The sequence below is a fragment of the Marmota monax genome, unplaced genomic scaffold, assembly GCF_021218885.2.
Source record: "Marmota monax isolate L192 unplaced genomic scaffold, Marmota_monax_Labrador192_F-V1.1 WCK01_AAM20220418_F8-fsc00044, whole genome shotgun sequence".
NCBI lineage: Eukaryota > Metazoa > Chordata > Mammalia > Rodentia > Sciuridae > Marmota > Marmota monax.
Genome location: NW_026695198.1, coordinates 15,777,015 through 15,796,175, shown reverse-complemented (window position 1 = coordinate 15,796,175; position 19,161 = coordinate 15,777,015). Strand labels below are relative to the sequence as shown.

Below are 19,161 nucleotides of genomic sequence, written 5' to 3'. Positions count from 1 at the left end.
TTGAGATACTCTTAAGTGATTGGTCTGAATTTTACAACCTGGTGATTAGTCATCACGGTTTTGTGGGACCCTGTTTTTAGTTTTGATGTCAACTGCTTCATGAGCTAATATCTCTATACATTTCCATGACATACCTATGCCCCAGTTCATTCCTTGTCCTATTTAATGTTTTCATAGAACTACAGAGGACACCCATTGGTGGTTTAGTGACTTCCAGTACCAGGCTTTTCCTGTTGACTGAGAAGATCTGATGGCTTGTCCTCTTGGCTAAAAAGACCTGACCCAAATGCCCACATAAAGATGCAAATAGCTTTTCCCTACCCCCAGTTTCCCCAGTTCCTTTCTATCTGGCATATCATTACCTCAAGGACAGAGCCTGTGGAACAATGTGGGTCCCCATACCTTAGCAACCTTAACCCTTAAGGGTTACAAATTAGGAAATTCGAGCTCATAGTAGAAGGAACCTGTGGATGTCAAGGTCACTGGCTAATTATAGACAGAAGCTGTAGGGAAAGTGCCGCCAAGGAAAGCCAGCCCATGGCCATCTTAATTCTCACTCAGGCTCTATAAACGTTGTCCTGTGAGGTTATAAATATGCTCCTAAAGGAAAATGTAAAAGCATTTTATTTTTTAAGATGGATGGAAAAAGTAGTGGAGGAGAGGAACAGAAAGGAAAGGGGAAGGAAGAACAGTCAAACCACTGGTTTAAATGGTCAAAAAGACAAGCAGAAAGGGGGTACGTAGCAAAGTTTCTTTTTCCTTCTCAAAGCCCAGGTTTAATTTCTATGTGTACCCAGATCTGAACCTTCATCAATTTTCTTTATCACCCAAGATTCAGTCCTCTTGAAAATATTCCTTCTATCTTAAGCTGGAATGTACAATGGGCCAAAGGTCCAAGGAGAGGCAGCCAGTGCATCTCCACCAGGTGCAACATGAAAAAGATAAAACCATTTTCATGCAAGTGACCTATGAGACCAAACCACATACATTCAGCACAAACACCCACTCCAGCTGCCACCAGAGATTGAGAGGTGAGAGATGCCAGAGGCTAGAGGGCCGGGAAGCTTCTTTTCCGTGTGAGATTAATTTCACAAGGTATTACAGAGCATTTAAAAAAAATAATAAAATAAAACAGGAGACCAAGAACATGATTTCCCAGGGGTGCGACTATAGGTCCTCAGTCCTTTGAAACGATGTATTTAATTCTCCAAAGCAAACTGAAATGAATGAAAATTTAACTATGTTCTCTGAATTTAATTGAGGGACTCAGGGTGTCAAATTATTTCCAAAGAGAAATCTCCTACAGAGAGCGGTTGCTTGGTGTTTTACAAATTAGGAAATTCGAGCTCACAAATCAACTGTGCTCTGCCAGGCACCCTGGCTGTGCTGGAATTTCAACTGGATAAAAGTAGAGAGAAAACAGACCAGTGAGCCGGACTAGCCTATATCTAATGCATAATATTGTCAGGACTTAATCCTGGAAATTATAAGAAGTTATAGTAGCAATGCATGCATTTTTACACAGAAAAAATATTTGTAGGTGGGAGTAAGTTTTTCTTAACAAGTAAGTTTTAATGAAATCATTACATTAACAGTATTAATGCTTTTGTTTTTGTGTCTTGCAACTACAATTTTACTTTTCTGGGCTCCTCACCCCACCCCGCCCCGCTGAGAAAGTGACATCCTAATAATTGTCGTTTTGTGGTTTTACAGAAAAAAATAAAAGTAAACTTTAGACTGTATTTCTCAGGATCAAATAGCATTCTGAGTAAATGTCATTTTAACAGGAAGTTAAAATTGATATATCCATTTCAAAAAGGGAGGTATCCTGTTAATTGTGTGTGGCAGTATAATGAATTCATTTCCCCTTGGCAACCTGTGCCCACAGCTGTACAATTCCATGAAAACAGGCACTGGGGAGAGCTCTCTCGGGGAGTTGTTATGACATAGCTAGTTGAGTTTTGCTTCCTGTGTTTTAAATTGTTTATTATTTTCATTTAACCTCAGACCCTTGTTAGTACTGTGCATCTTGTTGGGTTTTTCAGTCTCCATTTGTGTATCTCAGTGACTTCTATGAAATGCCTTTTTCATATACTACAATCCACGAAGTGAAGAGTTAATCTGCCATTGTGTTAATGCATATAAAACACTGATGGCACCACAGTGGCTGTGACTAAAGTGTGTACGTTGCTTTATCACTTACAAAGTCTTAGAAATTCTCTCGTTTAAACCTCACATCAACTCTGTATGGTAGGAACTGTTAACCTCCCATTTTATAGTGGAGGAAAATGAGGATTCTAGTGAGAGCATGACTTGCTCAAGATCACAGAGTTGCAGAGAGCTTACTGCCTTCAGATCCTTGGTGACCACCAGAATGTGGTATGTAGTGTTATGGAGGCCGAGCTGGCATCTAAGGAAAGTAAGTGGAACCCCCTTCACCATGGTTGATACCACTGAAACAAAACTCAGTGCCACCTAGGACACCTCTGCTTTGACTTACCATGAATGACAGAGTGGCACTGCCTCACAGAGGACAGGTGAGGCATTTCTAGACCTCCACTGCTTTCCAGGATGTGACTGTCCATCACAAATTAGACAGATCCAATCTTTTAGCTGCATCCCAAACTAAGCCTGTCTGACTTCCAGTGGTGGGTCAGTCCCACCTACTGAGTCTCATATATTCCCCAACACCAGCTGCCCCCTTTCCCTTTGGATATGCGGTCACCATTAATACCTCTCAGCACTTCATCCGTAGAGATGCTTTGAGCAAGTTCCTCAACTTCCCAGGTCTCAGTTTCCTCTTCTATAAATGAGTCATGATGAAAACTTGATAGTGTGGTTCCTGAGAACCTGTTTTGCCTCTTTGCCTAAGACAAAGTAAAGAAGTTCCTGTCCTGTGAAGGATTACGGATCTAATTCTTTGCAATTCAGTTCTCTTTTCAGAAAGAGTGAGAACACACATGGAATCTGTGCAGGACACACAGCTGTTAGATCCATATCTAAGAAGGCCTGGCTGTGCCAGGTGATATCAGCACCCATAAGACCTGCTGCCCACTCTGACGCCATACTTCATAGATACCATGTTTGAAAAAAACTAAACAGAATACATCCCACCATCCTCCTCTAGGTTAGGAAAGCATAAGTGGGGTAGTTTAATTTCTCGTTATTTGATGGGCCTAAGGAAATTATTCTGGCTTCTGATCTTCTTTTAGCAGGAAGGAAGAAACTAATGGCAATAAAGCCCCCAGATCAATTCTCTTCATCCATCCCCTTATGAAGGAAGGGGCATGGCCATAAATTCTTCCAAGGAAAAACACTTTTTTTTAGTGTTTTCCTTCCAGAGATGCTTGGGGGATCCCCATTTTCTTCTTCTTCCTCTAGTCTTACAAAGACTGTACTACATTTTCTCAACTCTGTGTTTCATCTCTAACATATGTTGCTGGCCTTACACCAAGAAGAAATGTCTGCTTTCCTCTGAAAGAGATGCTCATGATGGCACAACTGCCTAACAGAGTTTCCAAGGCTTAGGTCTTTGGTTGGCAGCCACCAACCATGCCTTAGTTGCTTCCCACTGCTGGTGACTGGCCCAGATTCTTGATGGTATCCTCCTTTCCAGCCAGGAATCCTTAATGCTTAAGTTATTCAAGAGCCTAAGGTTCAAGAATGCAAATTGAGGGGAGCAAGCCAAAGCTTGGGTTGGTTCTTTCTGAATAAATATTCTAAACATGATCTCAGGATTCCTACTTACACTACTCTGGTTTTGATTCTCTGACCCAGCCTAGTAGGTTTAGGTTGGACATTGGATGGTGGCCTACTCAGCAGCCTCAAATCTAGCCTTATCATTCCTATCCACGTTCCATTAAGGAAAATGGCTTTTGTTTTAGATGGGCAAGTGTTCTTTTGAATTGGCCTAGAGAGACTGGCATTTAACATGCAGTGGTAACCAGACTCTGTCAGGCTGAATTTCTCATTGGCATCCTCTGAGGCACTCAAGAAATCGAGGGAGGCTGGACACAAACTTCCTCAAGACTCTTAGTTCCTCTCAACGTCCTGCCATCATTCATCTGTCAGGGTAAGACCTGGACATATCTGGCAGGGGTGTACATTAAGCCATCATCATCCATTAATGTCTTAGTTTCAATTCATTTTATCAGATTGATTGCTATCAGTTAGATAAGCCTGAGGGAATAGAACACAGCAAAGGCACATTTTAATAGGTCAGGGTCATGATGGTGTAGAGAATGGCCATATGGAGAAGACAGATGCTGGCAGGCAATGGAGGCCCTGAGAAACTTACAGGCCGCTGGAGGGCACTAGTTACTGATGAAAATGGCTCAATCTTCTACTTTGGGCCAAGTTTAAAAAGAAAAGGCCCCATTTAAGTATAACTGTAGAGACTTGTACTAGAGTGAATGTTAGGAAAGTGTCTGTCTAGTTTGTTCTGTCAGTGGATCATGTCGGGCAGGATGCATTTAGGGTAAAGGGGATGCTGGCATTAACTCTCAAGATGAAACAAGGGTACATCACCAGTATGCAACCAAGTGAACTGTGTCCTCAGTTTATATAAACAAGACCAAGGATATGGTATAAATGCCTACAGGTACTCCAGATAATTTTTGCTCTTGGCCCTCATTCTGGCACCAACCTTACTCCTCTGAGAGATAGCATCAATCCCTATTTTTTGGAAGAAATTTTTAATAACTTCATGGAAAAGTAGGGGTGTCAGAGCATCAAAATCAAATGATTTAATCTCAGTTTTGAAAACTATAGGGCAACAATGGCTAACACATTTTAAGCAGAATATTTTAATCTCTAGTACAGAAAAGAAAGTGCAAACATACAAATCCCAAAAGCAGTTCCAAATGGCTTATTAGCCAATGATCATTTCCCAAAGATTCTATTTCTCTGCAAAAATTGCCTTGTCCTACTAGTTTCACCTTTTAGATATTTCAACACATCACTTGGGAAGTTTACTCTAGAGTAGAAACTGCTTTTAAAGAAAAGGTAATACAAAATAGAGTCTGATGGTCTATTTGTCCAGGCAGAATTCACTATTTACTCACAAGGAACAATTACAAACATACTTTTACAATAGCCCCAGATCAGTTAGGCTGGTTTGATTATTTTTTTAAATTTATTTATTTATTCTAATTTGTTATATATGATAGCAGAATGCATTCGAATTCATAGTAAACATATAGAGCACAAATTTTCATGTCTCTGGTTGTACACAAAGTAGAGTCACACCATTCGAGTCTTCATACATGTACTTAGGGTAATGATGGCCATCTCACTCCACCATCTTTCTTACCCCCATACCTCTCCCTCCCCTTTCCCTATCTAAAGTTCCTCCATTCCTCTCATGATCCACCCTCCATCTCCATTATCCACATATCAAAGAAAACATTTGGCAATTTGGTTTTGGGGGATTGGCTTTCTTCACTTAGCATTATCTTCTCCAACTCCATCCACTTACCTGCAAATGCCATAATTTTATTCTCTTTTAATGCTGAGTAATATTCCATTGTGTTTATATACCACATTTTCTTTATCCATTCATCTACTGAAGGGCATCTAGGTTGGTTCCAAAATTTAGATATTGTGAATTGTGCTGCTATAAACATTGATGTGGCTGTGTTTCTGTAGTATGTAGGAGTGGGATAGCTGGGTCAAATGGTGGTTCCATTCCAAGTTTTCCAAGGAATCTCCAGCTTTCCAGATTGGTTGCACCAACTTTCAGTCCCACCAGCAATGTAGTGTACCTTTTTCCCCATATGCTTGCCAAAATTTATTGTTTTTTGTATTCTTAATAGCTGCCATTCTGACTGGAGTGAGATGAAATCTTAGTTTTGATTTGCATTTCTCTAATTGCTAGTGATGTTGAATATTTTTTCACATATCTGTTGACTAACTGTATATTTTCTTCTGAGAAGTGTCTGTTCAGTTCCTTGGCCCATTTATTGTTTGGATTATTTGTTTTTGTGGTGTTAAGATTTTTGAGTTCTTTATATATCCTAGAGATTAGCGCTCTGACATACATGTGGTAAAGATTTGCTCCCATTCTGTAGGCTCTCTATTCACCTCACTGATTGTACTTTTTGCTGAGAAGAAGCTTTTTAGTTTAAATCCATCCCATTTATTGATTCTTGATTTTCTTTCTTGTGCTACAGGATTCTTATAAGGAAGTCAGGGCCTAATCCGACACGATGGAGATTTGGGCCTACTTTTTCTTCTATTAGGCACTGGGTCTCTGTTTAATTCCTAGGTCCTTGGTCCACTTTGAGATTTGTGCATGGTGAGAGATAGGGGCTTTCATTTTGCTGCATAGGATTTCCAGTTTTCCCAGCACCATTTGTCTTTTCTCCAATGTATGTTTTTTGGTGCCTTTGTCTAATATGAGATAACTATATTTATGTGGATTTGTCTCTGTGTCCTCTATTCTGTACCACTGGTGTATACTACAGAACAATAGTATATTCAATAGTACCATTGCTCTGTAGTATAGTTTAAGGTCTGGTATAGTGATGCCTCCTGCTCCACTCTTCTTGCTAAGGATTGCTTTGGCTATTCTGGGTCTCCTATTTTTCCAGATGAATTTCATGACTGCTTTTTCTATTTCTATGAGGAATGTCATTGGGATTCTGATTTGCATTAAATCTGTATAGTGCTTTTGGTAGTATGGTCATTTTGATAATATTAATTCTGCCTATCCAAGAATAGGGTAGATCTTTCCATCTTCTAAGCTCTTCCTTAATTTCTTTTTTAGCATTCTGTAGTTTTCATTGTAGAGGTCTTTCAACTCTTCTGTTGAGTCCTAAGGTTTTTTTGTTTGTTTTTGTTATTGTTGGTTGTTTGGTTTTTGTAATGGGTTAGTTTTTCTGGTTTCTTTTTTCAGAGGATTTGTCACTGATGTACAGAAATGCCTTTGATTTATAGGTGTTGATTTTATATCCTGCTACTTTGCTGAATTCATTTATTAGTTCTAGAAGTTTTCTGGTGGAATTTTTTGGATCCTTTAGGTATAGAATCATATTGTCGGCAAATAGTGATAATTTGAGTTCTTCTTTTCCTATTCATGTCCCTTTAATTTCTTTTGTCTAATTTCTCTGACTAAAGTTTCAACAACTATGTTAAATAAAAATGGTAAGAGAGGGCATACCTATCTTGTTCCAGTTTTTAGAGGGAATACTTTCAATTTTTTTTTGCCATTTAGAATGATGTTGGCCTGGGGCTTAGCATAGATAGTTTTTACAATGTTGAGAAATGTTCCTGTAATTCCTAATTTTTCTAGTGTTTTGAACATGAAGGGGTGCTGTATTTTGTTGAATGCTTTTTTCTAAATCTATTAAGATGATCATATGATTCTTATCTTTAAGTCTATTGATATGATGAATTACGTTTATTGATTTCTGAATGTTGAACCAACCTTGCATCCCTTGGATGAACCCTACTCAATTGATCATAGTGCACTATCTTTTTTTTTAAGAGAGAGAGAGAGGAGAGAGAGAGAGAGAAAGAGATAGAGGGGGAGAGAGAGAGAGAGAGAGAGAGAGAGAGAGAGAGAGAGAGAGAGAGAATTTTTTAATATTTATTTTTCAGTTTTCGGTGGACACAACATCTTTATTTTTATGTGGTGCTGAGGATGGAATCCAGCGCCCCACGCATGCCAGGCAAGCGCACTACCGCTTGACCCACATCCCCAGCCCATGAGCTATATCCCCAGCCCAATGCACTATCTTTTTGATATGTTTTTGTATTCAATTTGCCAGAATTTTATTGAGAATTTCTGTATCTATGTTTATTAGAGATATTGGTCTGAAGTTTTCTTTCTTTGATGTGTCTTGTCTGATTTTGGAATCAGAGTGATATTGGCCTCATAGAATGAGCTTGGAAGTGTTCCCTCTTTGTTTCATGAAATAATTTGATGAGTACTGGTATTAGTTCTTCTTTGAAGGTCTTGTATAACTCAGCTGTCCTGGGCTTTCCTTGTTGGTAGTCTTCTGATGACATCTTCTATTTCATTGCTTGAAATTGATCTGTTTATCTTGATTCAGTTTGGGCAAATCATATGACTCTAGAAATTTGTCAATGCCTTCAGTATTTTCTATTTTATTGGAATACAAATTTTCAAAATAATTTCTGATTATCCTCTTTATTTCTGTAGTGTCCATCATGATATTTCCTTTTTCAACACAGATGTTAATTTGAGTCTTCTCTCTCCTTCTCTTTGTTAGCATGGCTAAGAGTTTATCAATTTTATTTATTTTTTTCAAAGAACCAACTTTTTGTTTTGCCAGTTTTTTTCAATTGTTTCTTTTGTTTCAATTTCATTGATTTCAGCTCTGATTTTAATTATTTGCTATCTTCTACTGCTTTTGGTATTGATTTGTTCTCCTTTTTCTAGGGCTTTGAGATGTAATGTTAGGTAATTTATTTGTTAACTTTTTCTTCTTTTAAGGAATGAGCTCAATGCAAGGAACTTTCCTCTTAGTATTTGCCTTCATAGTATTCCAGAGGTTTTTATATGTTGTAGCAATGTTCTCATTTATCTCTAAGAATTTTTAAATCTCCTCTTTGATGTCTTTTGCAACGCATTATTTATTCAATAGCATATGATTGAGTCTCCAGGTGTTAGAGTAGCCTCTATTTTTTATTTTATTATTGATTTTTAATTTCATTCCATTATGATCTGATAAAATGCAGGGTAGTAGCTCTACTTTTTTCTGTATTTACTAAGGGTTGCTTTGTGGCATAATATATGGTCTATTTTAGAGAAGGATTCGTCTGCTACTGAGAAGAAAGTGTATTCTTCCATTGGTGGGTGATATATTCTATATATGTGTTTTAAGTCTAAGTTATTAATTGGTTTATTGAGTTCCATAGTTTCTTTGTTTAGCTTTTGTTTGGAAGATCTATCCAGTGGTAAAAGAGGTGTGTTAAAGTCACCCAGAATTATTGTGTTGTGGTCTATTTGATTCTTGAACTTCAGAAGAGTTTGTTTGAGGCTCCATTGTTTGGGGCATATATATTTATAATTGTTATATCTTGTTGATGTATGGGTCCCTAAGCAATATGAAATATCCTTCTTTATCCCTTTTGATTAATTTTGGCTTGAAGTCTACTTTATTTGATATGAGGATGGAAACCCCTGATTGCTTTTACAGTCCCTGGGAGTGGTATGTTTTTTCCCAACCTTTCACCTTCAGTCTGTGGATGTCTTTTCCTATGAGATGATTCTCTTGGAGACAGCATATTGTTGGGTCTTTTTTTTTTTTTAAATCCAATTTGCCAGTCTATGTCTTTTGATTGGTGAGTTTAGGCCATTTACATTTAGGGTTATTATTGAGACATGATTTGTATTCCCAGCCATTTTTGTTTATTTTTGGTATTTAACTTGATTTGGTTTCTTCTTTGATTGGTTTTTCCTTTAAGGTAATACCTCCTTCACTGATTTTCATCAACATTTTTTTTCTTTTTCTCCTTGTGAATATTTTGCCAAGGATGTTCTGTAGTACAGGCTTTCTAGTTGTAAATTCTTTTAACTTTTGTTTATCATGGAAGGTTTTTATTTCATCATCAAATCTGAAGCTTAATTCTGCTGGATATAAGATTCTTGGTTGGCATCCATTTTCTTTCAGAGCTTGGTATATGTTGTTCCAGGATCTTCTAGCTTTCAGGGTCTGGGTTGAAAAAATCTGCAGATATCCTAATTGGTTTCCCCCTATATGTAATCTGATTCCTTTCTCTTAGGACTTTTAAAATTCTATCCTTTTTCTGTATGTTAGGCATATTCATTATAATGTGCTTTGGTGTGGATCTGTTGTGATTATGAATATTTAATGTCTTATAAGCCTCTTGTATTTGATTTTTAAATTCATTCTTCATGTTTGGAAAATTTTCTGATATTATTTCATTGAATAAATTGTTCATTCCTTTGGTTTGTAACTCTATGCCTTCCACTATACCAATAATTCCTAAATTTGGTCTTTATGTTATCTCATAATTCTTGAATGTTCTGCTCATGGTTTCTTACCATCTTCACTGTGTGGTCAACATTCTTTTCAAGATTATATATTTTGTCTTCATTGTCCAAGGTCCTGTCTTCCAAGCAATCTAATCTGTTGGTGGTGTTTTCTATTGAGTTTTTAATTTGGTTTATTATTTCTTTCATCTCAAGGATTTCTGTTTGTTTGTTTGTTTTTTCAGAACGTCTATCTCCTTACTGAAGTAATCTTTTGCTTCCTGTATTTGCTTATGTAGCTCTTTATTGAATGATCTTTTGCTGCCTGTATTTGCTCTCTTACACCATCTTTAATTCACAGAACATTTTAATTATGTACATCCTGAACTCCTTCTCTGTAATTTCTTCTGTTATGTTGGCCATGGTTTCTAATAATGTAGTATCTTGGTTTGTTTTGGGCACTTTCTTCCCTTGTTTTTCATGTTGTTAGTGTGTCTTCCCTTCTAGCACTGCAGATCCAAAGTGTTACAGTTTTTACCCTAGAGGCTATAGGGTCCCTGAAGGGTCCCAATACCTCTCCTTTAAGGGGTAGAACAATAATAACAGATCCCAATAGAAACAATATACAGCCTTAAACCAAATAGCTGCTATTAAGAAGACATTTACAGTTTTGTCACAATATACAGAAATGGTGAATTCAGTTATTATCTACAATATAAATAGTAGGTTTGCAAAGGGATCTACAATTTCTTATGGTGAACAAAGAACAGGGAGTAAGGTGTAAGATGGGATGTTGAGGGGATAGGAAGTGAAGATATGGAGTTATTAGATCTTAGGAAGTATGAAAGAATCTAAAGTTGGTTAGTAGCAGGAGAAGAGAAAGAAAGTGATTTCAGAGAGACAAGTAAGTGGGAAGACAATAGAAAGAGTAAAACAAACAAACAGGGGCTGGGGTTGTGGCTCAAATGTAGAGCACTTGCCTAGCATGTGTGAGGCACTGGGTTCAATCCTCAGTACCACATAAAAATAAAATAAAGATATTGTGTCTTCCTATAACTAAAAAAATGTTTAAAAAATGATCAAAAACTAAACATAAATATTAAGAAAAATAAAAATATAAAAATAGGAGGTAAATGAATATATAAAACAACTGTGATATACTGTTCAGACATCCCAGTCCTCAATAGCCTAATTCATGAAAAATACTTGGTTTCACAAATGTTGCGTATGTGAAGGCAGGAGAAGAGAGGGAGAGAAAAGACAAAAAAAAAAAAATCTTAAAGGAAGATACAAGGATTGTTTTTATTGGAGATCAGTATCTTTCCTGCTTCCCTTCTCATCCAATAGGTGGGGTTGTCTGTTGTTTGCTGGTATCTCCACCCTCAGGATGATGAAGGTTATTAAGGTGCGAGGGTTCTGGTCTTAGAGGCAGGGCTCCTGGAGGTGGGGTATAGCACTTGCTGGTCCCCAGTGAGAGACTGCACCCCAAGGATCTCCTTTGGGGCCTGCTTGGGTGATGTGGGTGCCTGGTCTTGCTGGTCTCTACGCTGTATCATCCCCTTTTTCCCTACTTCTCAGTCAGAAACCCCTCTGTCCAGAGGTCTTGTGGGCTGTACTTTGGGGGCTGCGCATGGAGAGCTGTTTTGTATTGGGCAGTTTAGAATCAGGTTTTGTGTTGCTACAAGCTGCACAGTCGAAAGAACTGTGCTGGGTTAGTAGCTGCCAGGGAGGCAAAGAGTTGGGGACTCTAGGTCCCTTGATATTGCTTCTAAGCACCAGCCAGTGTCCCAAGCTGGGAGTTGCCCTAAATAAAGATGGCAACAAAGGTGTCCCAAGATGGAGGAAGCTGCTTTCAGTGATGGGGTGTTGGGTTGGGTGGGGCTGGGTGGTGGCATTGGGGCATATTCAGAGATGCAGCCCTGTGTCGTGCAGTATTGTAGCTGGTGGCTGTCTCCAGACCCTGTGCAGTGTCCCCAGGTGCAGGCTACTGCGTGAAGGAGACTATGGCAGTGGTTGCAGTGTTGGAGGCGACCAAGGGACCCCCGCGTAGGTAGATGGGAGTCTACATGGGAGTGGCTGCCAGAGGTTCTGCTCATGGGCAGCATCCTGTGTGGGTCCTGCTCGGGCACCTGGAGGTCCTGTGTGGATGAGTGACCAGGTGTGTGCTGATGCTGAGGCTTGGGAATCTGAAGGGGACAGCAGCCTTGATTTCCTGTGAGGGAGCAGCTGTTGGGGGACCTCTAATAACTCACAAAGAAACAGTATTCCCACTACTTAAATCCATGGTCACAGAGTGACACAGAATGCAGCTTTTTCCCTCTAGCCCATCATCTTGGATCCTCCTGTTTTGATTATTTGTGTTGTTTTGATTTTTTTTTTAGGATTAGCGATGGTGAAGTGATCATGGTGGGAAAGAGTTTGTTTGACATGTATGTACAAATTGAGGACAGATTTGATCTGCCTCTGTTTCAAGGGCATTGAGATCTCTTAACCCACTTTCAACAGAATCTGCTGCCATTCTTTTTTCAAAGGCCCAGTCTCACTTGAGGTTTCAGCTAGCTGTTTCCTTATAGAAAACTGTCTGGTTCAGTTATATTCTACAGTGGTTGATGTGACTTCATGGACCTTCTTAACTTCCTATCAGGAAGCAATCTGACAGCACAAAGGATAATCCCAAAGCCATAGGACTTAGGAAAATTTCATTGATTTTTGAAACATCATTCCCAAAACATATATTCAGGGTAAAATCTGATAAGGTATAGGCCAAGCATTCACTTTTCCCTCAGAACTACCTCGAGTGGCAATAAAACAAAATGCTTACCCAGAAAGTTCTGCTTTGCCAGTGCCAGGCACTTTCCATTCATATAACAGCTTCACAAAGTCACCAAGAGCTTCTGAGCTAAGTGCATGTGCTACTTCATTGCTTTGAAATTAGTAGCATTCCAGTCTGTGGGGTAGATTTACCAGTAAAGCATCAGAATATATTTGCTTATTTTCCATCGTTCTCCTAGGAATAATCATGTTTGTCATGTACCTTTAAATGTACAACGTTTGAGTTAATAAAATCAAATTGCATTTCAGCAAGACTTTTTTGTTGTAATTGTCCCTCATTCCATTATTACTTTTAAAACTCCAAACAACATAAATGAAGTTCACTTAAGTTGATCAACTAATTCAAAATAATAAGCTGTTAGGCACTTATAAAATGTAATTATGTATTTAGAAGTATTGATATTGGATTTGATTTTATAGAAATGATGTTTTTAGATTTTATTTCTCAGAGGAAAAATGTCCCTTCATGATTTGCTTAAAATTAAGCCTGCAGTTTTGCAAAATCTATACAACATTTTGACCAATAATGGACCGCATGTATGATGGTGGTTCCATGAAATAATATTGCCTAGTGATGTTGCAGCCATCTTAGTTGGTGTTAGTACCTGCTACGATGTGCATACAATGATGAAAATGTCTAACCATACATTCCTCCAAAAGTACCCATTTCATTAAGCAGCACATTAGTGTACATCTGATAGAAACTTTCTACTTTAGCAGTGAAAAGATTATAGTGTGTCTTGCCATCACATTGGGTATAGCAATGTCATCCATTAAATAAGGATTTGTGTGTGTGTTGCTGGGCCAGTCAAGTTTTTTCAGTCCAACCCAGGGCTTCACACATGCTACGCAAGCACTCCATCACTGAGCTACAACCCCAGCAGGTATTAATTTTTTTAATTCTACAGATTTTTCTAAACCCAGATACCTATAAGTTTCAATGAGACTGTCATTTCAGTAAATTATGTACAAGTGGACTTTTTTTTTCCCCAAAAAAGAACAGCCTGGACTCTTTTCCCCAAGAACTCCCTTTCACTGCATGCGTTACTGTTGTCCCTTTTTGGATCATGAGTGTGAATTCTTTCATGGCTCTTGATCATATCCAAGATAACCTGAGCTTGCTTTCTTTTCTTAATAATAATTATATGGAATAGAATTATTCCATATTATTCCATGTGGCACCAATCTGGTAAATTGTAGAACAATTGCATGTATTAAATATGGAATATAATTATTATTATTGTTTCTCCTTAGTAGAAAAATGACTGACTAATCCCCCAAAGACTAGCCTCTTCTTCCTCTGATTCACATATTCTTCTGTTGCAGATTGGATTTGAGGCCTCTCCCCTCCAGGGACAGGCTGCAGCTTCAGGGAGTGGGAGTGGAGCTGATTCTGAGCCAGCTCGCCATGTCTTCTCCTTCTCCTGGTTGAACTCCCTGAATGAATGATGTTCATTCCGACTGCTGCCCCTCTGTCTGCCTGAATGAGATGCACACAGGCAGCAGGGAACTTAGATGAAATTAACATGATACAGATGATGAATGGGACCTCTTGACAGGATTTTTAAAAGAAAGGAAAAAAAAAAAAACACTTTAATTCCAGATGACTTATCTAACACATTGAAGAAAAAAATGCTTTCAGAAAATAGATGCAGAAAGCACTGGAGAAAAGAAACTTGATCTTATGCAAGTCTTTTATTGTGTGGGAAACATGAGGGGTGTGTAGGTGTGGTACATGTGGGTGTGTCAGTTACAAGTAGCAAGTGTTGAAAAATGTGGGCACTACACTCTCGTCTCTAATAGGCACCAGCTTTTTGTTATTAGATCATAGTGGCTCTTATTTCCTTTTCTCTTTAACAATGCAGGTGGTCAGTGAAATTCAGTGTCAATTCAGAAATGCCTGATTTATCAATATACAGACAAATGGTAAATCATTGACCAAAGCTATGAAAATGTTGTGCAAAGTTTTCCTCTTTTCCATAATAAATGTCACTGGATGTGTATCCAGAAATGTTCTTTGAATTTGATGGCACTTTTATAGTCCAGAAGGCTGAAGGCCAAGGACATCTCTTGTGACATTTTTCTAATCTTAGTTTTAGACACTTATATACTAGCTACTTTAATTGAAAAAGACTTTCTAGCTGAAACCAGTTTCTCACACATCTCTGTGGCACCAATCTGGTAAATTGTAGAACAACTGCATGTATAAATATATATGTGTGTGTCTGTGTATATACATATATATCATGCTTTATTTGTCCCACCATAATACTTCTTTCAGAACATAAGTGTAACTTTACTCTGTATGAACTGTTAAATAAATACTGTTTTTAAAAATTTAGTCTTATAATGATTTATTCAGAATTTCATATCATCTTATTAATTTATTAGTCAAGTGCATTTCAAGGGCCTTAGGGGGGAAAAGCATTTTCATACATATTTTGAAGTATTTAATAATTTGATTGAAAATGTTAAGTTATAACTAAACTACTGAAGGCAAATGCATTTTAAAACTAGTTAGCTATGCTGTTGAGTTTTAGAAGTGAGTAAAGATAGTTCATATTCCTAAGAATCAAAGTGATTAGTTTGGAGAGTTTTTGTGCATAATTAAAGCCAAATGTTCTTTGTAAGAAAATATTTCCCCAAGTGTCATTTTACAGCAACTGAGCATAGTTGTTTTAAATGGAGATACTTTCAGGTTTCTCCTATTCAAAGTAGTCATTGGAAAATAGCTCAGGAAAAAAAAAAAACATTTTATGGTACCAATTGATAAAGTAAGCCTTTGTCATGGAAAAACAATGCAGCATTTTGACTGTATGGTTCACCTCAGCTCTTCTCTTTATCCTTTCCTACTCTCCCCAATTACTTCATATCTCATTATTCATCAAGGAATGCTTTTTCCACTGTGAGTGAGCCTCCATTTGTAAAATAACCAAGTTTTAGAGCTAAAAGCAGTTTTCCAAATTATCTAGTTCAATCTCAGATGAGTCGTCTGAGGTACAGAGATAAGGTGATTGTAGGACCTGTGCAGCCACTGACAGATGTTTGTATCTTTGGCAGAAAAAAAAATGCAGGAAGTTTGGGGGATTTTTGACTGTTTGTTTATTGTGCAGAAGACAGTTTGGAGGAAGCTAGAAGAGGAAAAATAAAAGCACAACAACCATTGCAGCTTTTATTAAAAATATAAATATTAAACATTCTCTTACACAATCAATTGACCGAGGATTGGAAGGATGTTTTATTACTGAGATGTTTACAAGAAAATATTGATTCACATTTCACCTTACCCACCCACTCAAGAGAGCAAAATTCTCTTTGGCTCTGACCACTACAAAAGCAACTGGGTGGCTTCCATCTGCTTTTTCAAAGTGCTTCCTCCTGGGTTTACATTTTCTTTGAAACACTACTATAAAGACACTGGACACGGAAACTAAAAGTGGACAATACAAATAACATTGCGTTGTTACTGCACGTGAATACACTTTGTGCATGCTAATTAAGGGATATAGGCTCTGTCCCTGTACATCTATGTTGCAAGCTATATAAAAATAAACAAATGATATCAGAGCAGCACTGTGGTACAGAATACTGTATTCTTAATTTTTTTTAACTTTTTTTGTGCTAAATGCAGAATATTTTTGGTCAGACGCATCATTTCATTTCCCAATAATCTCCATCAGTTTCCTGTTGCTGTGAGCTTGCTGCGCTAACTGCTCGGCCCTGGCCATTTCCAAGACTTCCCGGAGAAGGTGAAAGGTGAGATCCAGGGAGATAGGAGGCTCCTCGGACCGCCGCTCCCTCTCCAGTGCCTCCTGGTGGCGGGTGAGGGCGTTCTCCCAGCTGCGCTCCGCCGGACCCGCGGGGCTGTCAAAAGAGCGCCGAGGCAGCTGCAGCTGCTGCAGCAACACGCGGAAAAAGTTGGTGGCTGCCTGGTCCCGCAAGGGGCGGCTGCCACTGTCACCGGCAAGGGACAAGGAGTCGGGCAAGAGCCGAGCAGCCGGGCTCTTGTTGAGGTTCCCCAGGCGAAGGAAGTATTCCTCTCCCATGCGGAGCAGAACGGGCCGAGGCTGCGGCTGCTGGGGCTGCTCGGGCTGCGGCGGGGGCTGGAAGAAATCCAGGGACTGGGGGGATTGCGCTGCTTGCCGGGCTCCCGGGACCTGCCCACGATTTAGGAGGGCCCTGCATGGTGGGCAGGGCAGGAGAGCCACCAGCAGGACGCCCGCAGACAAGAGCAGCGGCAGCCGCATGTTAGGGACGCTCGCTGCAGAAGAGAAGTGGGCGGAAGGAGAGAAAGAAAGAGAGATAAAGTGTTGGTCAGAATTTAGCTCAACTGAGGGGTGCACTTGGGGAGATGTCTTCCTACCCGACACGCGGAGAAGTGAGAGGCTATGCCCTTGGGGTGGGGGTGGGGGTCGTCGTGCGCTGTCCGTGGTGCTTAAGACACTGATCTCGGACTTCTGCAGTAGGGGTGATAGCGGGAGCACGAAATGGGACGTTTGAGAGGCTCCGCACCCAAACTCATCCCCTCTCCAGGAAGGAGTGACCTTGCTCTTGAGACCCTGAAGAAACAATCCCCGAGTCTTCTTCCTAAGGATCCCCAAAACCTGATTCCCCTGAGCCTAGGTAAAGAGCCATAATTTAAGTTTTCGCCCGCTCTGATCACCCCCTTCCGGATATTTCAGCATTTTCTTCCAAATTAAGAGCTACTCCCTCTTCCTGTCTCTCCATACCTGCCCTTCCTTCCCTTTCTTGGGGGTCGGGACGGATGTGGGGCCAGTGGGGTCCTTTATACAGACAACGTTGAGGAGTAACAGGCAGTTAGGGTAAAGATGAGCAGCCGTCTAAGTTTGTTTTTGCTATACACAGCTACTAGGAATCTTAAGGCACAGTCAGCAGCAGCAGCAGCAACAACAACAACAACAACAGCAACACACACACACACACACACACACACACACACATTCGCCCGCACAGGGACAGCTGGCTCTGCAGGGCACACCGCGGCAGCTCAGGCAGCGCAAAGTTGGCTGCGCGTTTCCGTCTAGGTGCTCCCTACCTTTCCTGGAGTTCTAAGGTGAGCCCGGCGCTGCTGCCTCTCTGCAGAGGGACGTCTCAGGGCTTTTTCTGGCGGTTTTCTTCTCTTCTCCTTTCTATTGCTACTTTCTTTTTTTCTTTGTCTCTTCTCTTTCTCTTCAATGTACTTGGGCTCCGAGTTTTCTCCACACAAGAGCTTGGAGTGGGATTTTATAGCGTCGACCCTCTTCAGAAAGCACGCAGCATTTGCCTAATAAGCTGACGCTCTCTTGACAGCTCGATTGCGTGCTGCCTCTGCTCCTGCATAAATCATAGGGCCCTGCCAAGGAGCGAGGGACAGAGTTTTGCTATTTCAACACTGAATCTCACATCCAATTATATCAACAGATATTTATCGCCTCCTTGGTGACGTCAATGAGCCCTAAAATGGAAGGGATTCTTATGACTTGTCCATTGACAAAAATTCTTGAATGAAATTTCCCAAGTGTGGAAAACAAACTGACCTCTTACTATGGAAGGCCAAATTGTAGGTCAGAAAAGCGACCAAGATTGGGAAGGGGGGGAAAGAGGAAGTGGGAAGGAAGGGAGGTCTACCAATGCAGTCCTGCCAGGAAAGTAACTGCCAGTTACAAGGGGTGGCTCTCTATCTTTCTGGTCCTTCTCTCTCCTAACTTCTATGACCAATTGTCTCAGGCAACATCTTGGTATCTGAAAATGTCTCTTTGCTAGAGACAAAGAGTCCCACCTTCTTTCTACCTGGAGAAGAATGAAGAACCAGGAGAAGACTGAAGGAACATTCAGATTTTAAGTTTCTATCTGCTTTTTCCTCCCAAGAGCAGATAAAGGAACTATGAGTCTGCAGAGACAAGACCAGTAAGTCTCTTGAAATACAGTTTTACGATTTTTTTTTTTAATGATGAGAAGAGCTACTCCAATGATGAGGGGCTGCTGGGTTACAGCAAAGATTTTGGGTTCTCACAGAATCTCACTGCTCCTCCTTTGTTTCCCTTTCACAGTCTAAAATTAACTATGGACTTTTCTCTTCTCAAATTAAAGCAAAAGAGGACCAGTGAGAGGTGCATGAGTTAAACAATCTTTTTTTAGTCTACTCAATGCAAACCTAATGAGAAAGGCATCCACTAACTTCCTACCCTGTGTTGGAAAAAGCTTTAATTGCTAAACAACAAAGCTAAAAATCAGTTGCATTTTTTTTCATTGATGAATACTGACTCTGTACAGAGATAATCTTATTCATTTCACCTCCAAATACTACCAGTATTCATTATAGTATACATATCAGGGATACCTAGGTTGTTATTTTTTATCATTCCTTT

At 39.6% G+C, this 19,161-nt stretch overlaps 2 protein-coding genes across 6 annotated transcripts in view; one reads left to right on the top strand and one right to left on the bottom strand.

Moving 5' to 3' along the window:
* Trim55 (tripartite motif containing 55) overlaps window positions 1–15,134 on the top strand; it is a 52,970-nt gene extending 37,836 nt beyond the window's left edge. For all 5 annotated transcript variants that reach the window (XM_046428634.2, XM_046428635.2, XM_046428637.2 and 2 more), the window contains one exon: window positions 14,120–15,134. In XM_046428634.2, coding sequence (XP_046284590.1) covers window positions 14,120–14,242 — 123 coding nt within the window. In that variant the 3' untranslated portion in view covers window positions 14,243–15,134. The remainder of the gene's footprint in view (window positions 1–14,119) is intronic.
* Window positions 15,135–15,951: 817 nt separating this feature from the next.
* Crh (corticotropin releasing hormone) lies at window positions 15,952–18,485 on the bottom strand. Its single transcript, XM_046428585.2, has 2 exons — window positions 17,850–18,485; window positions 15,952–17,054 (listed from the first exon to the last, which is right to left on the bottom strand). The coding sequence occupies exon 2, from the start codon at window positions 17,038–17,040 to the stop codon at window positions 16,450–16,452; it is 591 nt and encodes a 196-aa protein (XP_046284541.1). The 5' UTR covers window positions 17,041–17,054; window positions 17,850–18,485; the 3' UTR covers window positions 15,952–16,449.
* Between the last annotated feature and the right edge of the window lie 676 nt (window positions 18,486–19,161).